Source organism: Nanorana parkeri, unplaced genomic scaffold, assembly GCF_000935625.1.
Source record: "Nanorana parkeri isolate BGI_ZX_2015 unplaced genomic scaffold, ASM93562v1 scaffold216, whole genome shotgun sequence".
Classification (NCBI taxonomy): Eukaryota; Metazoa; Chordata; class Amphibia; order Anura; family Dicroglossidae; genus Nanorana; species Nanorana parkeri.
The window spans coordinates 18,476-42,957 of NW_017306484.1; the positions used below are offsets into that span (position 1 = coordinate 18,476).

General features: G+C 45.2%; 1 protein-coding gene across 1 annotated transcript in view; it reads left to right on the plus strand.

The window, feature by feature from the left end:
- MLYCD (malonyl-CoA decarboxylase) overlaps positions 1–22,567 on the plus strand; it is a 29,923-nt gene extending 7,356 nt beyond the window's left edge. Inside the window, exons 4-5 of the mRNA XM_018555865.1 lie at positions 1,346–1,495; positions 22,013–22,567. Of these exons, the coding sequence (XP_018411367.1) occupies positions 1,346–1,495; positions 22,013–22,546 (684 nt within the window). The 3' untranslated portion in view covers positions 22,547–22,567. The remainder of the gene's footprint in view (positions 1–1,345; positions 1,496–22,012) is intronic.
- The last annotated feature ends 1,915 nt before the right edge of the window (positions 22,568–24,482 follow it).

The following is a 24,482-nucleotide window of genomic DNA, read 5'->3' on the forward strand; positions in this document are numbered from 1 at the left end:
GGGGAAAAGATCAGCAGCGGGGGACTATAGACAATATTGTAGACTCATTCTTTATCCAGAGTTCAGGTCCTCGTTGGAGCTCTAGGGAAACATACAAATAAATAACTATACAGCGGAAATACATATGCATGGACTGTTTCCTCCGATCTGATCTCTAAATGTGTTCAACCAAGGCTTGTGATCCTGTTAGGTCTGTGACCTCACTTTTCTCCACTACAGTTAAGCAGCAAAGCCTGGGCACTGAGTTGCCCCCAGACTGTGATTGCTTAACGAAGGAACAGCAGCACCCTCTGCTCTCTCCTCCTAGAAGCATGTTTAAAAGTCGGCTGTATGTTGACTGAAAGCACAGTGCAAAGCAATAGAGCTGTGATTGCTTAGCCGGGGTTTAGCCCAACCAAAATATAATTTTAGGGTGGACCTTCTTTTTTTTTTTTTTGTGTGTGTGCCCATTAATGGAGAACTATGGGGTTAAAGCTTTTCCCCATAGTTCTCCTTAGGGTAACGGGAGGACACAAACTAGCGTCCTCCCGTCACCCTAGGCTCCGTATACCGCCAGCTGTAGCCGAAGCTGACGCGGATCCTGACAATTATGTCTGGATCCGCCCAGATCCGTGACTGACAGCTGGCTCTTCCTATCTAGAGGCAGAGCCAGCTGTACCCGCCCCCTGCCCCGTCCGTTCCGCCAGTCAGCGCTGGCGGATCGGAGCTGGGAGGGGGAATCCAGCCCCTCCCCTGTCACGGCAGAGAGCCGCGACAGGATCGAGAGGGGAGCGGATGCCGGGATGTGTTCGCTCACCTCCCGATCTACTGAGCCGACCTGTGACAGTTTCATTGTCACAGGTCGGCTAGAACTATGAGGGGAGTGAAAAGCGCTCACCTCATAGTTCTCTAAGGATGGGTTTAGACTGCCAGCAAGACAAAGGTACATTCTATTGTCTCAGAACATAACAGCTACATGGTCAAAGTAGGTCATCTGTGGTTTAAACAGGGTGGACCTTTTTTTTTTAACCAGTTGCAGTTTAATTTTTTTAACATATCTATCTTGAAAATGTTACTGTTTTGATAGCTGTGTGGTTGATTTAAAGACAGTCCAAGCCGTCCATAAAGGGTGACTATGATCGGGATTGGCACATAGTATATTGATCCTAGCGGTGCCTGTACACTTCAGCTTTTGAATGTAAAAGAGTTTTTCCTGCATTGAAAGAAAAAAAAATACACATAGATTTGCAGTCAGCGGACTGAGGAGGGCGCTGAACCTTTCCTAATAGATGTTCTTTGGATCTTTATAGAGGAACTTTCCCATGCTCATGTTTCCTGCTTATATTTGTATTCTCTTTTTCTCCAGGCAATTGTAAAGGAGATTCCCCCATCGGAGATTGAAGATGGAAGCAAGGTCAAGTCCGCTATATTTTACTCTATAAGCTCAACCCAGCAAGGCCTGCAGGGCGTGGAGCTCGGCAACTACCTCATCAAGCGGGTAGTGAAAGAGTTACAGGTGGGTAAAACAGTCCTTACTTTTAAAGTGGACTTCTGCACACATGCTAGGATGGATAAAAGAGTAATAAAAGGGCTTATAGTTTATCTCCGGGAAAATCATTTTTGTAAGGTATATAAAAGTAACTCTGGAGCTGTAAAGAAACTGGGAAGTGCATATTTGTCTGTCTGTCTTTAGTCAAAAACAGGCAGAAGCTGAAAGCGGAATTCCAGCTATATGCCCACAACGCCAATAATATATTGTTGTGGCCTAACAACACACAGCATTCACGTAGACCAAGTAGTTTCCACCCTGACATGATGTCTTGCTAAACGATTAAAGCCCTCCCACTGTCCTCATCACCTCGCATGCTTGCCTCCAGGATTTCTCCAGAGTGTCTCCCATCCTCTGGAACTCCACACCCTACTCTCCTACTCTGTCCACCTTTTTAGGCCAGTGGTTCTCAAACTGTGTAACCTCAGGACCCACATTTGTCCTCGATCATTAAGTCGCGACCCAAGTTGCACTGCAATCGAATGCACAGGAGTGTGGGCTACTGTGCTGTGATGGAGCTCCATCCGTATATACATTGCTTGTACAGCTCCCGTGCGCACCCTGTAGAGGTTCCGGGAGCCAGAATGTGATGTCGCTCTGGTCCAGGCACCTCTGCAGGACATGCGAGGGAGCTATAAGCATTGCTTGTATGGATGGAGCTCCCTTGCGGCCATACCCCCAGCCCACCCCACCCCACCTTAAGTCAACACTCTGAGCCAGGCAGCATATTTTGAATGGCTGCTCAGTGTAAGAATGGACAGTGCTGCGCTAGGGGGAGGCTGGGGAACCTTTCACCTAGAAAAGTGGAGGGCATGCGGTGACCCACTGAACACAGAGTCGTGACCCACTTTTGGGTCACGACCCACCAGTTGAGAACCAAGGTTTTAGGCGATCCTTGAAAACTCGACTCTTCATGGAGGCCTATTCCACCTTGAATGAACAGTACTTTCAGTTCTTCCATTAAATCATCCCAAATAAGTATTCCCTTTTGTGTCACTTGCCCCTCCTACTAGATTGTAAGCTCTCAAAAGCAGGGCCCTCCTACCTCCTGTACTGAAATTGTATTGTTAATTGTATTGTCTCCCTCAGTTTTGTAAGGCGTTGCGCAAACTGTTGGCGCTATATAAATCCTGTATAATAATAATAATACTTTGTTCTGTAGTTCAAGATTGGAACTAGGAGGGCTATTTAGATTGCTTGAGATAACACAGGAAGTGTGTATAGGAAAGCTCTGAATTTCTTGCATGATCAATAGGTATTTTCCTCCCCTGAGATGATGTGCATGGTCACATGTCCTAGTCACATGTCTAGTCACATGTGTAAGAAGTCCAAGAAGTAGAAGGAGAGCTAGTAATCTGCCCTTAATAAACATGGCTACTGTCAGAAGCCTGGGGAAGAAAAGAGAAATAAGGTATGCAAAGAATACAAAGCCGGTGTTGTATCCAGATGTCCAACTCGTCGAGATCTCCATCTGCCGTCAGTCCGCCTGCGTGGCCACCTAAGAGCAATATCAGGGTCTCTAATTTGCGTTAGTGCGCCTGCGCAGGCATCCGATGGCACAAGCAGTGTTTCCAGTTGGAGAACTTGATGAGGATTGCGAGGCCACACAGGCGCACTTAGGGCAATTGGGCAAGCCGTCGAGGCTTGTAAAAATGCCAGGGCTGGCGCACACGCACTGGCACTATCTCGTCGGAATCTCCACCGGATGTGACGTTACGAGTTGGAGATCTCGACGAGTTGGCCACTTCGACAGAACACCGGCAATTATCTAGAAGTATCTGTTTGTAGATTGTCAGCACTAAACATTTCTAAAGGTGTGTTTGTTATTTTAAATATATGGGTGAAGGTCCGCTTTTAATATAAACAAAGTAAAATAAATGGCAAAGCACTTTCCCCGTTTAGTATAAGTATGGAATATTTGTTTAAGCTTTGTATGTAAACAACAATGGCGCTGGTTTGGAAGATCATTTAACAAAATCTATTTGTATGAGGTTTTATACAATGACTGTAGAGGGGAATGTTTCTTTATTATTTGATTGATTGGAAACAGTCACAAAGAATAGACATGAAGAAGATATAAACAACCTGCAGAGGAGATTGAAGTAGCTGAAGCTCAGTTATTGCTAAAAGTCATTTACAACCCACGCAATGTAGACTGCATGTCAGATTATTCTATAGCTGAGGTATGATTATTGCAGCAATGAGATAAAGAAAAAAACAAACCGCCCCAGTTGCCGGCTACTTGCTAATGCACACGGTATATTCTGCAGCACTTATGTGTAATGATACGAGTCTGCACAGGGAATACACGGGTAGAACATTCTGGCCATAAACGGGGATGAGTGTGCTCCAGAGGACAGCAGTGTGAGAGTGAGACTTTCTTGTGTATACCCTGTGCAGACCAGTATCATCACCCAAGAGATGAACAGAGCACTGTGTGGGTGAAGTACCAGTGTCCATCTAAATTGCATCTCCACCTTTAGTGAGAAAAATAAAAACAGGTCAGCTATGTACACTGCAGATCCTTAGATCATTACCTGCTTCTCTTCTGGTGATATTGATGTAAGCCTTAAAGGAGAACTATGGGGTCAGTGTTTTTCCCCATAGTTCTCCTTAGGGTAACGGGAGGACACAAACTAGCTACAGCCCGCGGTATACTAAGACGCCGGGGCGGATCCCGACGTAGATGACGGGATCCGCCCAGCTTTGTGAGTGACAGCTGGCTCTGCCTATCTAGAGGCAGAGCCAGCTGTACCCGCCCCCTCCCCTGTCCGTTCCGCCAGTCAGTGCTGGCAGATCGGAGCGGGGAGAGGGCAATCCAGCCCCTCCCCCTGTCACGGCAGAGAGCCGTGACAGGATCGAGAGGTGAGCGAACCTGGTATGTGTTCGCTCACCTCCCGATCTAATGAGCCGACCTGTGACAGTCTCATTGTCACAGGTCGGCTAGAACTATGAGGTGAGTGGAAATCACTCATCTCATAGTTCTCCTTTAACAGTGTTCTTGCTGAAATTATCTGCAAGCCAGAGGCTCTGCTTTTAACAATCACTGGGTTAAGGTGCCCGTACACCTGCCGATTTTCGTACGATAATCGGCAGGTGTATGGAAGGCGTGCGATTGTTTCTACTGTACGGTCGCACGTTTTTTGTCTTCCGAGCACGCTGGAAAACCTGCCGAAAATCCGAATAGTTTTCAAGCGGGTTAGTGGCGTGATCGGAAGACAAATGCCGAACAGGCCGGTGTGCACAAGCGCTCACTGCCCGTTCAGCATTGCAGTCATAGGAAGCCCTCTCCTCAGCGGGGCGGGCTTGCGATGATCGCAAGTACGATCTGCCTGTCCAAGATGGGCAGATCGTACGAGCTTTTAATTACCTTACAACCATCTCACGATGAACGTCGTGGGATGGTTGAAAGGTGTATGGCCAGCTTAAGGCCTTGTTCACACCAAGCGCGTTCCAGGAGCAGAGCAGTTACAGACCGGAGCAAAACTGCGTCCAATGTATTCCAATGGCATTTTTAGCTCCAGTTTACATCGCAGCGTTCCGTTCCAGAGCAGGTAAGAAAACTGCAGCAGGCCCCATTTTACCTGCTCTGGAACGCATGCAAACGCCCTGGAACGCACTAAAAGCCCATTTTAAACGTAAAAAAATAAAAAAAAAATTTGTTTTACCAAAAACAGCCCGAAACGTGGCAAAAACACGGCACAGCCCACTGCACTGCGTGTGCAGAAACTCATGCAGATCTGCTCTGCATTTGGCGTGAACAAGGCCTAAGGCTGGGTTCACACCTGGGTGTACGGAATATGCGCGTTTCGGGTCGCGCCTTTTTACCGCGATTTGCGGTAAAAGAAACACGCGTTTGGGCTATCCGGCTGTATCCTAATGGATACGGGCTGCAAATACGCCCCAAAGAAGCTCCTGTACTTCTTTGGGCGTAGGGCGTTTTAGGAACGCGCTGTAAAACGCCCAGGTGGGAACCATGCCCATAGGCAGTTATTGTTTCTCACATGTTGAGCGTTTTACAGCGCATAGGGACGCGCTGTCAAACGCCCATGTGTGAACCAGGCCTAAGTCTTAGCCCTCGTTCACACCTGAACGTTTTGTAGCGCATTCTACGCTCGACGAACGCTCTACAAAACGCTCAAAAATATAAATCCCATTGTATTCAATGGTCTCGTTCCCACCTTGGTGTATTTCCGCCCCTCCCTAACGCGCTACAAAACGCCCCACGCCTGAAAAGGTACATGTACTACTTTGGGCCATTCTGCGTTTGTCGCGCAACTTTTTTAACGCGAATCGCGGTAAAAAAACGTGCGACGGTTGCACATATGCAATACGCCTAGGTGTGAACGAGACCTATGGCCTGTCAGCCTGGGCTTTGGTTTTGATTCTCTCTCCAAACAAGTCAGTGCAAAAGCAGCTTGAAGCAGGTCAAAGCCACCTGTGAGGGAACTCAGATGGAACTTGGAAGACTCTCAAACTGATCTCAAATGCTAAATTCAGCTAAAAGCTCTCTGCATTTGACCATCGACACAGGTGTTGTTGTTATTAGGGAAAAAAAATGCAGCCAAGCAGGAGGATGGCCATCTTTTATGCAGCTCTGACTCTTGCAGACTCTCCTCTAGCATAGATACTGGTGTTTTGTCTCTCTCATTGCATTTCTCCGTCTTCAGCGTGGCTTTTTTAGTATTTATAATCGTGCTGTCAGTACTACTTTGCTACAAACCTGAGACATATTGGTGGTAGGAAGAGGCTTCCTGGGATGTCCTTTTTTGTTTGTTTGCCAGTGTCCAATCCTTGCAGTGGAACGCAACGCTGGCAAAGTCTTGCCACACTTTCGATCGCACTGCGGGCCGTGGGGCGTGGAAGCGGTGCCATTGAATTCAATGCACCGCCACGCCCCCCTCCCGGCCCAAAACGCGGGCAGAGTTTCTTAGCGATCGCCGTGCGTTCCATCAGCTACCGCTCTGGAACGCACACGCTTTTGGTGTGAACAAGCCCTAAACAAGAGTTTTACATTGAGTACATAAAACCTATTTTTCTGTACGTAAAAAGAAAATAAAGCAGCCACCTTATCTAAGAACTGGTAAGCTGCAATGTAATATTTTTCTTGGGTTTAGCTGTCCTTTAAGGAGACATCGGCACTTTGCCCAAGGTATACTTGCCCACCCATGCTCCCTCCCTGTCTCCCCACTCCTGTTGGGAAGACAGTGAGGAAACGTGGATTAGTGAATATACCTTCCTGGGGGGACGTTGGCAAGAGGGTGGGCTATCGGGAGACGCTGTTACACCGCTCTGAATGGGTAGGGGACAATACCTATTTAAATGACAGAATAGCTTGTGTAGCAAGCAATATAGGCTTTGTGTATTTTGTAACAAAAGTGGAACTTTCCTTTGAAGCCAATATCAGTAGCTTCAGCTTAGTTCAACAAATGGCTCTGTCTTGCAGCACAATTAAAGCCATTAAACACTGATCCCGATGCGTTAACCTATTGCCACGGCTTTCGTATTCTGTCTGCCTCTCTATTGACGTCTGAGCGCACACAGCACAACCCCGCAGACTCGGACTGCGCCACAGTTATTACCGACACTACAAACAGGATTTTGAACTCCACTACAGGAATTGTCCGAGACTAATGGTAATTCTTCCCATGCCTATTTTGCCCAATTACAGCACAGAGCGAATGCATGTGTAATCTCCTCGCCATTATTCGGCGTACAGAATGCCTCTATTTGTTTCCCCGGAACACATTTTCTAGTACATTTGCGGTTTGTTGTTAACAAAATGAGCCATTTCTTGCAGGAGGCTTATACTGATGCTGCATAATGTTATCCCACTGTTCTGCTGTGCATTAGAGCTACAAGGTGTGTGACAAAAATGTACTGGAGAGGGAACTCGGGCCTGCAGCCAAAACATTTTTTTTATTACATCTATGTTTATAGAGATACTAATATCCATAAAATGGAAACATTGCAAGTTTAAAGGACCAATCCACCAAAATGTGGCACTGGGATCAATCAAATGTGGTATCTGGTCAGCGATGCCATTGTTGGCTCTATGCTGTAATGCTGGGCTTTGTTTTTTACTACCCTGAAGACTTCTACTGCTTCTCTATTACTATACACCTATTGTAAATTAAGTGCCAACATATGAAAAAAAAACAGGCACCCATGCAGTAGCATACTTTGCTCGTAGGTGCCCCTAATCCCAGAATCCAGCGCTGAACACAAGTGTTCCCCCACACACCTGATTATTGAAATGTAACCCATGCTTTGACCATCCAGGACAAGGCAACAGGTTTTCTTTAAAACCAGCCCCCTGCAGCAAGTTATATTACCCTCCTATTGCTCCCCTGCTGCTCTGTTTGTTAGCTTGTCCCAAGGTTGTTGAAGATTGCAATCTCCTTTATGGCTCATCACAGTCACTCCACTCTCTCCACCTAGTAGTAGCAGTAGACTGATGCTCCTCCCCCTGTCAATCCTCTCTCTCCTCCTTAAGTAGCAGCAGACTGATGCTCACCCCCTGTTAATCCACTCTCACCACCAAGTAGCAGTAGACTGATGCTCCTCCTCCTGTCAATCAACTCTCTCCTCCTTAAGTAGCAGCAGACTGATGCTCACCCCCTGTTAATCCACTCTCACCACCAAGTAGTAGCAGTAGACTGATGCTCCTCCTCCTGTCAATCAACTCTCTCCTCCTTAAGTAGCAGCAGACTGATGCTCACCCCCTGCCAATCCACTCTCTCCTCAAGTAGCACCAGACTGATGCTCACCCCCTTTCAGCCCACTCTCTCCTCCTTAAGTAGCAGCAGACTGATGCTCCTCCCCCTGTCACTCCACTCTCTTCTCCTATCAGCATTTTTCTTGTTGGCACATGAGCTGCTTCTGCCTCTTTCAGCCTGAACTCTGCTGTATATGGACGGCAAGAGGCCGATACCAAGTCACATTCAGGTACTTGCACTGCTTGCATTAACAAATGCATCAAGCGATATATTACTGAATACACTGCATCATTTTGTGAGTTTTATATCTACTTGGAGTTCAGCTTTAAAAATTTACCTTTCCTTCCTTATCAAGTTCTCTGGACATACCGCAACAACGCCTTTTGTACGTTTTCTAAAATACTATCATAACTTATTGGCTGAACGGACGCAGTGTTGGAAAGCGAAGGCCATTTCCTGTCCTGCAAGGGGTTAACGTTCCATGGCTTATCACGCCTTTGTAACAATCCCGTCTTCATCTTTTGTTCGGTTTCCACAATACAGAGAATTAAAGAAAAGATTGTGAAGAGGTTTATTTTTAGATAAGAAATATTACTTTGAGAAATTTCATCCCCTCTCACGTAAAGATTGTTTCACCTCACATTCACACGTGGCGCCGGCTGGTCTTTTTTGTGACCAGTTATCCGATGGGCGAGTGGATTTTTTCCCCCTACCTGTAAATGGAGTCATTGATAAGCCTTTCAAAGGGCACAAAACCATCTTTGCTTTATTCCTTCAATTCTTATCTGCCTCACACAGGAAATATATATCATTTTTATTTAATCCTCTTCGTTATTTCCAGGCGTTGTGCGTCTTTTTTTCCCCGTTTTCAAACTTGATACATTTTTATTGTCCTTTGTACTTTGCAGAGCGCAGTGAACCGTTCACATCTTTCTCTGATCCCAGGAGCATACAGTCGAATGTTCCTAACCCAGGGATGCAACAATTAGTGGTCTGTCCTGGTGAAAGGGAATTGTTTGGCCCCCGAAATATTGGACGTCCCCTCTGCATTCTGTGCACCAGGGAGTTGTTCTTGCACAATATAAGCAAGGTTCACTGTCATTGTGCATCAGGAGTGGGCAAACTCCAGCCCTCTAGCTGTGGTGCAACTACAAATCCCATGAGGCACTGTAAGACTCTGACAGCCACAGGCATGACTCCCTGAGGCAAATGCATGATGGCCACAGCCATGACTCTTAGATACAAATCCCATGAGGCATTGCAAAACTCTGACCGCTACAGGCATGACTCCAAGATGCATGATGGGATTTGTGCTTTTCTCACAGCTGGAGGGCCGAGACTCGCTCCCGTGATGGACTACAATCTCATGTTTAGCTTACTAATGTGTATTGAAATTGTAGTACATCCCGGGAGCGAGCTTGGAGCGGTGACTACTTTACAACACACACAGGGACCATATCTTCTTGTTTCCTGTAGTTTTTAGCTGTCCCTCCAGCGCTGGTGCGGGTCTCTGATCCAGCGCTGACTCCTCTGTCCTCTTCTCTGATGTCCCACGGCGTCTGTGCAGGTTCACACTGCTGCATACACTTACCTTGTGTCTCTCCTCGTCTCCCGGCCGAACATGTGAACTGCGCATGCGCCCGTCAAATTTTCAGATGTTCGGACGGGAGCGCGCGGCGGAGACACAGGTAAGTATTAACCTTTTGAAAAAGGTTTTTTTTTTTTTTTTCATATATCTACTAGCAGTAGATATATGCAAAAACAAAAGAGGGTTTAATAATCCTTTTAATATATAATATTTCAGATTTTTTGCATCTGCCTAAAAACAAGAGCGATTCAGAGAACATTTTTAAATTGTATGTTTTTTTTTTTGTTTTTTTTAGTCCTGGACATAATAAACACAGTAAATGAATATTAAATCCCTATATACTCCCATTATGAAAGCGGCTGAGGTTCCCTATCCCCACTTCACAGAGTAGATTCCTGCACAGATCTGATTTGTATAATCATTTAGACTGTAAGCTCCCACGGGCAGAGTCCTTCTTACCATCTTGTCTTGATTTGTATGGTAACTGTAAGGTCTCCCTTATATTGTAAAGCGCTGCACAAACTGTTAGCCCTATAGAAATCCTGTATAATACTAATAATAATCTGTGCTGGAATCTACTCTGTAAACCTTACGTCTTCTTTTTCCCTTTTTCCTCTCCGTCAACGTGTTGAATGGTATCAGTTGTAGCCAGTTCAGCACCATGGACAGCAGCCAGCTTTGGTTGTCAACGAAAGAGTTACAGCTTTTTTTTTTCTGTTCTGTTCTTCAGAAAAGTAATCTACCACTGACATTTGCAGTTGTCAGCGCCACTAGAACATCAAAGGGCCGCTTCTACTGTCATTTCTTTGTGGGCTTGATAAGTTATTTAGCGCTTGTGTGATGTTCTTGTCTCTCTTTTTTTTTTCGGTAACTGTCTTGGATCTGCAGAAGGCTTTTGTGGGGCATAGTTGTTTTTTTAAAATTTTTTTATCTGGCAGGGAGGACAGAGGGTTCTCGAGACTGTACCAGGTCTTGGAAAATAAGGCTTTAAATACCGTTGAACAATGTCTATCTCTCGCTAACAGCTGTGCTACATTAACAGATGTGACAGGCTGTGGAAGGTCCTTTTTGAAGTTGATGAGTTTCCAGGTGAGATAAATGGTAGAGCCTGAGGGGTGATTGACGTTCCAGCGAGTAGACAGCCACACAAGTGGCAACACTTCAAAACCAAGCTATATATTTATTTTTTTTACACGCTATTGTCGGGGCGTGCAATCATGTGAAGGTTGCGTGTATCCTGGTGAGTTTACACGATACCAAGGTCAAGGAATGACGCGTGCATCGTTGCTGGAATTTTAACCCTGATGCTTCTCCTATGCGCCCTCTTGATTTTCCCCATGGCGCCCTCTTGATTTTCCCCTTGGCGCCCTCTTGATTTTCCCCTTGGCGCCCTCTTGATTTTCCCCATGGCGCCCGCCGAAGCAGGCTGGATAAATCTAAGAGCTCCATAGCCTCCGTATCCAACAGCCTCTTCTTATGTTGCCTGTCTAAGGACATGTTCTCTAACTCTTCTGCTGCCAGAGCCAGTTTTGCATGTTTTGCACACATTAAAATTCACATTTTAGGTTTGAAGATTACTTAAACCCCCCTTCCCCTTCAGGATAATCTGTTTCATAAAAGCAGAGTCCCTGGAGAATAAAATGGTGGCTGTTGCATTTTCTATGTTCCTTGATATATTCAAAAATAATCCTTAACCCCTTCATGACTGAGGCCTTTTTTTCATTTTTTGTACCCATGTTATATTCCACATTTTAGGCCTGAAAATTACTTAAAACCCCCCAACATTATATATTTTCTGAATGCCAAGACCCTATAGAATAAAATGGTGGTAGTTCAAATTTTTATGTTGCGCAATATTAGCGCAACTCCTTATAGGAGCCCGGGAAGAACCGGGGGGGTGTCCGGCGGGGGGGGCAGCCCCTTCTTCGGGACGCAGAAGCGATCTGGCGACAGGTAAGTCGCCAGGATTGCTTCTGTTGTAAAGCCGACAGTCGGCTCTACAAGTTTAAACAGACTCCCGGCGGCAAAAGTCACCGGGAGTCTGTTTAAAGAGCCCCGATGCTGGCGACGTACACTGTACGTCGTCAGTCACGAAGGGGTTAAAGTACAATTAAACTCTCAACTTTTTTACAATAATTAATCTAGATCTAATAAATATACTTTTCCCAGCAAAGTATTTCCTTGTATTCTTGACCAAGCACTTACAATCACGATGTTTCCAAACAGCTCCAACTCTCTCATCTTGGCTTTCCTGAACTTCCTGTCCAGTACAGGATTACAAGGGACAGAGCAGTCTATATCTACTAGCTTGTAGGAGAGAGGAGAGGGGAGTAGCTTGCCTTGCTGTCCCTGTGTGTTTTTAGAGGCACATACAGCTTACTAGCACACACAAGGGTGGCTCCGTAGGATTCTGCTTGAGAAAGGAGTCACCCTAAAACAGGAATTAAACTCCAGTGCTCAGGGGACCAGCTAATTCTGCAGGAAACTAACACTTTTAAAGATCAAGGAGCAGCATCCACTGTAAGTGATTTCATCAGGATTTGGAATAGCATAAAACCCTTTTGACTTTTAATATCAATTTGAAGCATGGAGCGGGCTTCCCGGCCAATCAGGAAGCCGGGCGCCGTGTGATGACTCATTGCCCGATACAGCTTCTCGACCAATCAGAAAGCCGGGCAACGAGTCATTACACTGCACCCGCCTTCCTGATTGGCCAGAAAGCTAGCTCCATGCGTCACCAGGTGACGAGGGAACATGGAGACAGCTTCCCTGTTAATCGGGAAGCTGGGTGGCGAGTCATTACACGTCGCCTGGCTTCCTTAATGGGACTTCCGGTATCAGTATTCGGCATCTGCAAGTACACAAAAAAAAAATACATTGGTACTCGATATCGAAAAATCGTTTTCAGTGCATCCCTAATTATTATTATTAATATTATTTGCAAAAAGGGGACTGTGTCTTTTAAATTGAACGGCTCTATTATTGACACTATTATATTAAATTCACATCCCAAAGCCCATAAAATAATCCAAATATGTCCTTCTAAAGAGAATTCTAGTAAACAACTTTTTTTTTATTTTTTATTTTCCAGTCTTATTTAGTCATCAAATTGCTATGTAACTCGCCTTCTGAAAACATATTCTGATTCAGAATTCCTGTGAAGGTGCGCTCGTTAAGCCGAGCACAAAGAGATCTTCAAACACACTTTACAATCTCCTTTTGAACAAACCTTTTGTGCGCCGCATACTAAAAGCTGCATTGAAATGAGTCTGGACGTGAAGGTAACTGAATACTTCTAACTAGAGTTAGCGCCGGAGTGTTCAACTGCTCCCGGCCCCATTAGGTCAGGGGATCATTTCTGCTAACACCCCACCGCCATATCCCTAGCTGTGTGTTCATCTTGCAGCATTTCGCTTTCCCTCTAGTTCAGGTATGTTGTTCATTTATCAGCTTCTTTAGTCCCTGTACAGCAGAGATATGAAGGGAGAAAGAGCAGAAGGAGCCAGTTAGGTGTGCTGCATTGCAAAGAGTGTTGGTTATGTGTTTAGATGAAGCACTGAGATCTAGAGGAATGCTGAATTAAGTTTTAATTGCTTATAAAAACGTTGCATACATGTATATTGAAATACACAGGAAACATACCATAGAGAAGAAAACATATATACAGATATAACTTCCTCTGTATCACAGATAAGTATGCATATAGAAGCATTGCACTACAGTGCCATCTAGTGCTCAAAAGACAGTTACAGTCAGCAACACGCGCAGTATGCTGTTGCATTTCCAACACCCCTTCTCAACAGCATATGCGTTGCTCTATGACAGTGGTTCTCAACCTGTGTAACCTCAGGACTCACAATCGAATCAAATGAATTGCAATGCAAAGCACCTCCTGCACCAGCCACGCAGTAGGTGCATTTGCATGGTACAGTGTGTTAATCGTGTGAACGGGGCCTCAAAAATGCTGACAGACGCATACAACCACAGACACAATCTCACACACTCATACACATTCTCACACACATACACACTCCATCCATGTGTGCATTGCTTGTACTCCCTTGCGTGGCCTGTAGAGGTGAGAGGAGCCAGAAAAGAGACCTCTAATTGAAAACGTGTCTGAAGCAGAGAATGATATGGTCGCCTCCCCTCCCTATCGATCAATATATCAATCTGTCTATATTGATAAAGTAGCTTACCAGTCCTTACATATGGTGGCTGCTTTAGTTTCCTTTTTTAGACTAAATACATTTTATACCTGAAAAAAAAACAACAAACCTGCTGATCCCGATTAAAAATCCAGTGTCCTTGTGGATTTAGCTTACCTAGCTATCGTCTGTGAACGCCCCCCCTCCCCCGGTAATAGAGAGCAGGAGAAGGGGTGATATTTGTAGTTCTAATCAAGAGAGCAGCCTAGGGTGACAACACTCCATAGATATAGTACAGTGAGTGAGGACAGGAAGTGTGTTACTGGCAGGATCATGGGTGAAAACAAAGGGTAAAAGGCCTTAAAAAATAAACACGAGCTTAGTCAGCAACAGCTTCCGGTCACTTTTCACAATCATGAGCCGGTGGGATGGGCTCTTGGTCATGTGACTGCTCCTCTAACTTTCGGGGTTAAGGACTGCTAAGCTGCAGTATATTACTTTTATGAATTTTGGGTCATGCTTTAACATGACACTCCAGCTTGGTGATTGTTCCAACATCAAGAGCGATCTTTTGTCTTCCGTGCAGTAAGCATTACCTATGAGCCTAGTACCTGTTTGTGAAATGCCGCAGCCTTGCGCGCTGGTTTTTGCTGCTCGGCTAATCTAAAATGTGAAACATTCAAAGGATGGAGAGAGAGAGAGAGAGACACGTACCTGCGGTCAGACCTCAGTGGGAGATCATCTTAATGGAGCTTGGGTTCATGACAAGCAGCTCCATATTTTATAGGATCCTCCAGAAGCTTTTTGTCAACATGTGTGTAAGTGTTTATACCCCAGTGTGTCTTTTCCATTAAAAGGGCCTTGTAAGGCTGACACTTAAAAGTAAGATGTATATCAAACGTGACATGCTCGTGGCTTTCATTTTGAGGCAATGCATCCTCTCCATCTGTATTCGCTCCAGACGGGAAGCTTCAAAATAAAGATGGCCACAGGAGGGATTTGTCACTTACAGCAGAAGTAAAGTTAAGATTTAAAAAAACGCTGACAGGTAGGATTTTTATGTCAGAAGAGACCCTGTATGTCTCTCCTATCCTTAATGCTCCTTCACTCCTGCTTGTTGTCTGTGCGCGCCGTGCATGTGCAGCTCAGTGCACAAGCTCCTGTGCCATAATGACGTGACTCCTGTGCTCATGTGCGCGTGTTACAGCATCCCAATCTAGCAAATCAAAAGGCCGGAGATGCCAAACCTGGAAAAGTTCAGGAGAAGATGGCAGCGTCTGTGGAGGAAGAGAGCGCTGGAGGGGATCACCTGTAAGGTAGGTTGCCCATGATGTACTAACATGTTCTGCATATTAGCACATTATAAGAAACACCTCCTGGGGACCCACTATTGGTGCGTCCACCTTTTTAAAGCTGCCGACCTGAACTCGATGCTTCGATGCCTGACCCAATACTTCCGGTATCGGGAAGCCGGGCAGCGAGTCATTACACGCTGCATGGCGCCCTGATTGGCCGGGAAGCCGGCTTTATGCTCCCTCGTCACCTCATGATGAGGGAGCATGGAGCAGGCTTCCCAGCCAAATAGGAAGCTAGGCATCGTGTAATGACGCAGCACCGGGCTTCCTGATTGGCCGGGAAGTTGGCTTCATTCTCCCTCGTCACCTCATGACGAGGGAGCATGAAGTTGGCTTCTCGGCCAATCAGGAAGCCGGGCACTGCATCATTAAACAGCGCCAGGCTTCCTGATTGGCCAGAAAGCCGGCTCCATGTTCTATGCACCTGGTGACGAGAAGCATGGGGATGGCTTCCCTGCTAATCAGGAAGCCAGGCGGTGAGTCATTACACGCTGCCTGGCTTCCTTAATTGGACTTCCGGTATCGGTATTCGGTATCAGCCTGAATGTCCATCTTCCTCTCTCCTCAATCGTCTTTTGGAAATGAACACTTTTTTCTTTTTCTATGCACTCATAACTACATTTTTCAGCCATCCCTTCTAGTGGCCGCCCGTTGCCACTTAATCCCAGGAAGTGCGCGCGTCCTTTTTTTTTTACTAGTGGAGTTTTATTTGAATGGGGGCCGATCACATCTGTGCCTCTCGACTCCGACACTGAGTAAATAATTGCGTCTCGTACGTTTTTAATGCAAACATTTATGTAGCCAGTAATGTAGGACGAGCCTCTCCGCGTTCCACTTAATGGCAGCACCTGCTTCTGCAGCATAAGCTCGTAAATGACTTGGCACAGGCTCCCGTCCGGGCAGCAGGCACCGGCGAGCCACAGGACGGAACAGGCTTCCTGTATAGAGTACACAGAGTCTGTTCCCGAGGATGCGATATAAAGCGGCATCCCTCGACTAAACATCGCTTTCTTTTTTTCCTGTAGATGCAGCATCCTGCTGCTCGTTTATGTAATTACCGCAGTTCCCATGTTGGGCCTAATTAATTTGCATCTTGAGCTTGGATGGGGAGTGCAGCGGCTGCATTGTTTAAACGTTAGAGATTACTAATTGCTACAGATCTCCGAGTTGTATGAAATGGAAAGCGAGCCCGCTGGGGCTATGTTTTTAAATAAGTCGTATGTTTTCTACTTGATTTTTTTAATGCTTTATGCACCAGAATGCGTTTTTTTTCTCCCATGAAGAACAGCTATAGACAGATGCAAAAGAGCAATTTTTAATCCAGTTATGTCTTTATTAAGACAAATCCTCCAATGTATTGGTAAATAATCTTAATTGGGCTTAATGTTGGCCTCCTGTAATCATCCGCACAGCAGGAATTGGGTGAGGAGAGAGTGGAGCATTGCACAGTGCTGCTAATCCTAACCATAAAAGATTTCTGATAGGAGAGAGCACAGGGCTGACCTTACCAGTAAGCCCCTGCTCCTTCACTAACCAGGCTGGGGATGGTCCTTGACCAAGCTATATTGCCTTTAACTGCAGAGTAGAAAAGTTAGGTCAGGTTTCTGGCTGTTCCATCTGATAGGGGCGGTTGAATCTCAAGATTGGCTAATGAGAAACTCAAATGCTTTGTGTGTTTCCTCTTTGAATGTATCTGCTTACACATGGTTTTGTTCTTGCAGGAAACTCTAGCAAAACAATTAAAGCAGTAGTTCTAATAGACCTATAAAAATGCACTCTTCTCTTGACCCTCTCACTCCTTTTTCAGAACAAGGGAGGCTGACAACACATTTCAGAGCTGTGTAGTACTGCAGAGCATGCTGGAAAGACTGTATACATAACGAGCAAAAATGTCTGCCCCCATGTACATGTAAAATTAAAATGTCAAAAACCAAACAAAAAAAAAATGTCAGGCTGAAACTGAATTTTTTTTTTATTTTAAGTTTTTTTAAATATTTTATTTTTTTATACACTTTTTCATTTGTTTTATATTTTATTAATTTTTATTAAATATTTTTTACATTACTTTTAGGGGCTTCCGGGAAATATTCGGGATTCAAACAAACCCGTGATATTTCCCTTTTTAAAATAGAAAAAGAGATTGAGGACACAGAGTCCTCAATCTCTTTTTCTGCATCCCCTGTTATAAATGATCAAGAATCCTCTATACTGAGTGTTCCTGTTCATTCATAACATGAGAACAGAGTATGTTTACTATAACTACAACTATGAATGAACAGGAGGTGATGTAGATGTAACCATACTATGTCCTCAATTATATACAAACACTCAGCGGTGAGTGTTTGTTTGTACCCTCTCTTCTTCCTGACACTCTGTCACAGGAGGCGGAGCGAGCGGTGCGGGAAGAGAGCTCAGCCTCCGGTGACAGCGCTGGCTGTCTCCGCCCACACACCGTTCTCCCGATCTGACAGGAGGCTGAGCGGTGCGGGGAGGAGAGACTCCGGCTATTTACAGCGCTCTCCTCCCGCAGCACTCGCCCGACAGACAGTTTCTCTCCTCCCCGCTGGGTCACAGAGCACTGCCCAGCGGGGAGGAGAGAAAGAACGGATGCACCGATATATCGGCAGAAAAATTGCACTTTTGGCATTTTACCAAAAGTGCCATTTTCGGCCGATGTATCGGTGTATCCCTAAAAATTACACATTATATTAAGGAGTAATGTACTTCTGCATGGAGAGACAGGTAAGGGCTCCTTCTGCTCTGCCTGAACCTCCACTATAGAAGCATGAAAATAAATTTTTGACACTTGTGGACTTCCGACCTTTTGGAAACAGTTTGGTGAAGGCCCTTTTCTGTTCCAGCATGACAGTGCCCCTGTGTACAAAACCATCCTCCATAAAGACATGGTTTGGTGTGGAGGAACTTGAGTAACCTTCACAGAGCCCTGACCTCAACCCTGCTGAACACCTTTGGGAGGAATTTGAATGTAGATTGCACGTCAGGCCTTCTCATCCAACATCCGTACTTGAGCTGAAGCCAATAATGAGCATAATATCCCACAGAAAAACTCCAAACGCTTTGTGGAAAACCTTCTTTGAAGAGTGGAGGCTGCTAGAGCTGCAAAGAGGGGAAGGAACTCCATATCAATGGCTCATGGTTTTGGTATGAGATGTCCAACGAGCTCATATTGGGCTGATGGTCCGGTTTCCACAAGCTTTTATGTGGAAAGCCAAGCATGTCAAAGTATGACATTTGTGACTTTCTCCAAATGCACCAGAGAGTTAAACTGACCAGCAGCCATTTTGTAATCCAAACATCTCATCAGTCCTCTTGGGGTGGCTAGTCACTGGTGCTCAGATGCTTCTCGGAAACTGATAGGCTACCATCTCATGGCTGCTCTCTCGGAAATAGAGAGGAAATAGATTGCCAGATTACTTTTTTCTTTTTATGTATTTATTTTAAATACTTTCCATCAGGTATTGGTAAAGCTTAATTTCCACCAGAAAGGTTGATTTGCCACTGTTAACCGCAGACGTTGATGTAAATTTGCTGGCATTAAAGAAAAGTCTAATTCTCACATTGCGAAATGTCAGCAGTCGTTTTGTAAGAGTTTATTTAATTGAAAAATCCACATTTGACTAGTAGGAAACGTATAAAAGGTAAGTTGTCTCCATGGCGACTGTTAGAGGGAAAATATACAAGTTAAATGCAATCTGCCATTCCTATTAGTTTCTGCCCGGGGTCTGATTAATGGTGTTCCTAATAAAAACAACATGTTTTCTCCTCACTTGCAGCTATTAGGAATTTAATGGAAGCCAGTTAGACACCAGAGAGGAGGCCGAGCGTACAGACCCCGGTATCTCTTTGTTTATTTAGCAAATAATTCTCCGGCGTCCTAACATGTACAGTATTTATGACAAGTTTAATCAATCGTGAAGAAAAATGGTTCTGGACACGTTTGGGCAAATGGTTGGTGACAAATTTAGCTTTATTCCTTTCATAACAAGTGTTGTTGCAAAGCATGATGAACACATTAAGCACATGGTCACCTAAAAGAAAAGTTTAAGGTCCCCTTATACATACGTTTAATCCTGCAATCTTCTTGCTGGTCTGGTCATGTCAGGGTCCTTTCTCTTCTCCAACATGGTCCTTACTGCATAACAGGACGGCGAGCACATGATGTCTGAAAGCCATTCCGTGCTGCAGTACTATGAGCCCAAGGGGCGGGACAATGACAGCCTGGGCCCTGTGGGTGGGTTGAATCATACTGGCCGTCCTTCAGCCTGGAAGAGGAGCACATCTAGTGCGGTAGAGAACTTTCTGCAGGCTATAGCTTTGTATTAAAGGTGAATTTTTGCACTAAAAGCTGTTTTTTAATCTAACAAATGCTGTGCTAATTATTTTGATTTTATTACATGGAGTTCTGCCTTTAAAAGACATGTCCACCCATAAGTAGTATGTTCATAATAGGTGGAATCGTGGGTTGCTTGAGGGACTTCAGCAGTAAGATCTTCCAGTGAGAGTTTTGGGCGTTCCAGCTCCTCCTTTTTATATGCCATAATATAAAATAAATAACAAATGCAGCAGGGAGAGTAGGAGACCCCAAAATGGTTTGCAGACCCAGAAGCTCAAGTACAAAGGTCTAAACCAGTGGTTCTCAACCTGTGTAACCTCAGGACCCACATTTGTCCTTGGTCATTAAATCGGGACCCAAGCCGCACATTGTGGTACTGCGCATACCGGGGGGGTGCGGGCAATTGAACTGGGCGGGAGGTGCGTTTGGGGTGCCATTCAAATAAATGGCAATGCAAAGCATCTCCTGCACCAGAACGTGTGGTAGGTGCGATTGCACGGTACAGTGCGTTAATTGCAAATGACTGTTCGATTAACGCACTGCACTAGTGTGAACGGGCCCTCAGAAACACTGACAGACACACACACACACACACACACACAGCAACCGACACAATCTCACACACGCACACTCCAAAAAAAGATCCACCCAGTCTCCCTACCTTATGAGAACTGGAGTGGATCCTCAGCCTGGGGTCCAGTGTGGGCTGCTGTGCTGTGATGGAGCTCCATCCAAATGTACATTGATTGTACAACTCCCTTGTGCGCTCTGTAGAGGTGTCGGGAGCCAGAATGTGACGTCACTCCAGTCTAGGCACCTCTACAGGACACACGAGAGAGCTGTAAGCAATGCATGTACGGATGGAGTTCCCTCGCGGCCATAGGTCCAATCCATCCCACCTCAAGCTGACATTGGTGCCGGGCAAACTCAAGGCCCAGGGGGCCCAGGCCATTTCCTAGACTTCTACTTTCAGATCTAGGTATTAAAGTGACATTAAACCCTCAGATTTTTTAACATAAACCAATACTGTAATGTGTGCCTTACTGTAATCCATGGTAGTTTCCCTTCTCATTGCTGCTCTTCCTTTTAAATCTGTATCTGTTCTCATGCTGGGCAGAACTTCTGTTTTGCAGCAGACTGCCTTGTCTCTGGAATGGATACATGGTGTCTGTATATAGGTTTGTATAGATTTGCAACCTGAACCAGCACTACAGGAAGAGGCACTCAGCTGCAAAGGGAAGTTCTCCCCAAGCATGAGAAGACATGGGGATTTAAAAGGAAGAGCAGCAAAGAGACGGGAAACAACCATGGATTACAGCAAGGCACACATTACAGTATTGGTTTATGTTAAAAAATCTGAGGGTTTACTGTCACTTTAAGTTATTGCTAAAACCAGTGATAATCTAATGCAGAGGCAATTATGATAAAGATTAGATACATTTATATAGTCTTACAGATACCTTTTGAGGGCAACTATAATGTTCATGCGGCCCACGATTAAATTGAGTTTGACACCCCTGGTCTCAACTATAGACGTCTAAGAAACTATTGGGTGGTCCATCTCTTCAGCATTTACTTAATTCTAAAATGCAATTCTGGGTGACCTGACCTTTTCAGGAAGCATTCAAAGCCATCTTTCAACTCCAAAATGGAACATGTGGGCCAGGGCCTGGGACCAGTAGGGTAGGGTGCCACCCATTCTTTAAACTTGCAAATGGTGATCATTATTTGGCGAATCTCTTATTTGGTTTCCATCTTCTTGTCATCTTTGGCCATTCATAGCAGCTAAATTCATCTAATGAGCTGTTGAGTAAAGTGTATGTGCCTCAGTTTGTTCAGGGGAGTCACTGTAGTTCAGGAAACCTAAAACCATCTCAACTTCCTCTTCTTTTTCTGTATCCATAGTTATTTTTAACAGAACAGACTAGCAGGCACCATGCTTCCTTGAATAGCCCATTCTAGCATTCATTTTTCCAAAATTTTCTGGATGACATAAACAGGGAAGAGCTTGTAAATAATAAGTGGCAGTGGTTTTAACCCTTCCCTTCTCTATCTAAAAAAAAGTGTTTAGCGAATACGTGTACTTAAAGGGGATGATTTGTAAAACCTCTGCTTAGCTATACACTGGGCAAATGCCATTCCTGCCACTAGATGGAGCCCAGGAGCATCGAAAACGGCGTTCGTCCAGCATATGGCTGGACAGAAGTTTCATAAATCATCCCCTATGACTATATTCCAGTTGAAAAAAGTATCTCATGGATTATTTTTTGTTTTTAAGAAAAAGCCTTGTGTTTTATATGTATCTTATATTTTTCCATAGGTTGAGTTTCCCCAGATTTCCGCATTCTCCAGCCTGTCACCGATTCCCGGATTTACAAAGTGGCTTCTTGGGACTCTAAGCTCGCAAACAAAAGAAAATGGCAGGATGGAGCTGTTCCTGGAGTCGGAGTGTAAAGAGATATCGGACATCACCAGAGCGCCGGCTGCCGAAGCCTTGAAACGTCTCCTCGCAAACAACGAGTGGATGAGGTCAGAAAGACTGGTCAAGGCCCTAGAGGATCCCATGATGAGACTCTGCGCTTGGTACTTGTACGGGGAGAAGCACCGCGGTTGCGCCTTGAACCCGGTAGCAAACTTTCACCTGCAGAACGGGGCGGTCATGTGGAGACTGAACTGGATGGCAGATACGAGCCCCCGCGGAGCCTCCTCTTCCTGCGGCATGATGGTGAACTATCGCTACTTTCTGGAGAACACCCGCGCCTACAGCTCTAATTATCTGAGGATGAAAAACATTGAAGCCTCAGAACAAGTGCTCAGTTTGGTGTCCCAGTTCAAAAAGAACAGTAAGTTATAAAGGGAATTGGATCGTTGTAGGCAATGGTTTGTCACTTGATGGACTGTGGTCTGTAGAGAAGAACCTGGCTTCATACTCAACTCATGCACTACCAACGATGATGACTTCATTCACTACCTATGATGATGTCATCAGACATTATTTATCCAGTTTTTTTTGGCTATTGTGCAGTTATTAGATTATAATTCGTTAACAATGGCCGTCCGGGGTCTCTGGTGACCTCTGTATGATGCTATTCTTCAGTAATTTGCCAAGCAGACCTCATCCTTCTGCTCTGGTCTCTTTTTGAAGCCCGCACAGACATTGGTAAACAAGGTCTCGTCTTCTTTTTGCTGAGGTCTGGGAGTGATGTCATCTGCCTAGACACTATACAACCATGACTCAACGTGCCCCTGCTGTGGTCTGCTTGACGTATCTTTTACCTGTGGGCAAAATATATATAATTCTGCAATACATGAACTATTCCCCATGTAGTATCCCTTTAGAAATACTGCAAATATAGAAAAACACCCACTGATCCTGTAAAAAATCCAGTGAGCGCCTAACTTCCTGTAGTGAGCTGTCAACACAGAGGGGAATTTATCAAAACTGGAGCAGTTATCCATGGCAGCCAATCAGCTTCTCTTTTTGATTTTCAAATCTAAACTGAACAAACTGAAGAGAGAAGCTGATTGGTTGCCATGCACAGCTGATCTAGATTCTGTCTGCTCCGGTTTTGATAAATTCCCCCTACTGTGCTGCACTGAAATCCCAAGCAGTGTTGTCAGCCCTGTCCAGTCCTATTCTGGACTGCTTCCCCGTCTCATCATCTTCCCATAACATAAGGGGGAAGCATTGTGGAGTCCAACAGGGAAGGACTGCGCAGAGATGACAACACTGTTTTGGGATTTCAGTGCAGCAGAGGCAGTGTCCTTAAACAGGAAGTTAGAAGCTGAGTGAATATCTGTCGGGTATTTTTTCATGCTTGCAGTGTTTTTAAAGAGACCAAACATGGGAAAATGTATTGCAGAGGTGTACTGAGTACAGTTTTTTTTTCTCCCCCCCCCCCAGACATGCATTTCAAAGCTAAACTCCAGGATGACCATGAGTATTATAAACCTCTGTTCCCAATTGTCTCCAAATTTATATAAATCACTCACAGCACATCCGTGATAAATGTTTTTTAAGTAGTCGTGACGTCACTAACGGCTCACAATTCCAGCCTTCCAGGGATTTTGGATGTATCACATGCCATGCTCCCTTCCTATCCCCGGATCTAGATGTGGCTCATAGAACTATGTTTTCAGTGATTGTTGGGAAATGTAGACACAGCTGTGGGCAGAGCCTTGTTCACAGGTAACCTTCCACATAGCCAAGCATTGCCATCATTTACCCTCCGGCTGCACTGCTATCTGCATTTGCCATCCATTAAGCGGTAAGGATGTTCATGGGAGAGGGGGGTATTCCAAGACTGGTCAACCCAACGTATTTCTTGGGAATTGTAGCCAGAACTATGGGCGGGGAACTAGGCAGTTCTTTGCTCTTAAGGAACTGCCCACATAGCCATGCAGTGCCATCATTTACCCGCTGCAAACAGTGACATTTGCATGTGCTGTCTATGAAGAGGTAAGGACATGCATGGGTGGGACAGACCGAAGAGCATTGCAAAATAGATCCGCCCATCTTATTTCTTGGGAATTGTAGTCAGAGCTGTGGACAATGGCTGGGCAGATCCTAGCTCTCAAGTAACCACTCACTTAGCCATCACCTACCCACCAGGAACACTGACATTTGCATATGCTGTCCATTAGAAGGTAGGGATATGCGTGGGAGGGGATAGACTGGGGATATGCGTAGGAGGGGATAGACTGGGGATATGCGCGGGAGGGGATAGACTGGGGATATGCGCGGGAGGGGATAGACTGGGGATATGGGCGGGGGGGGGTGGCCGGGGGAT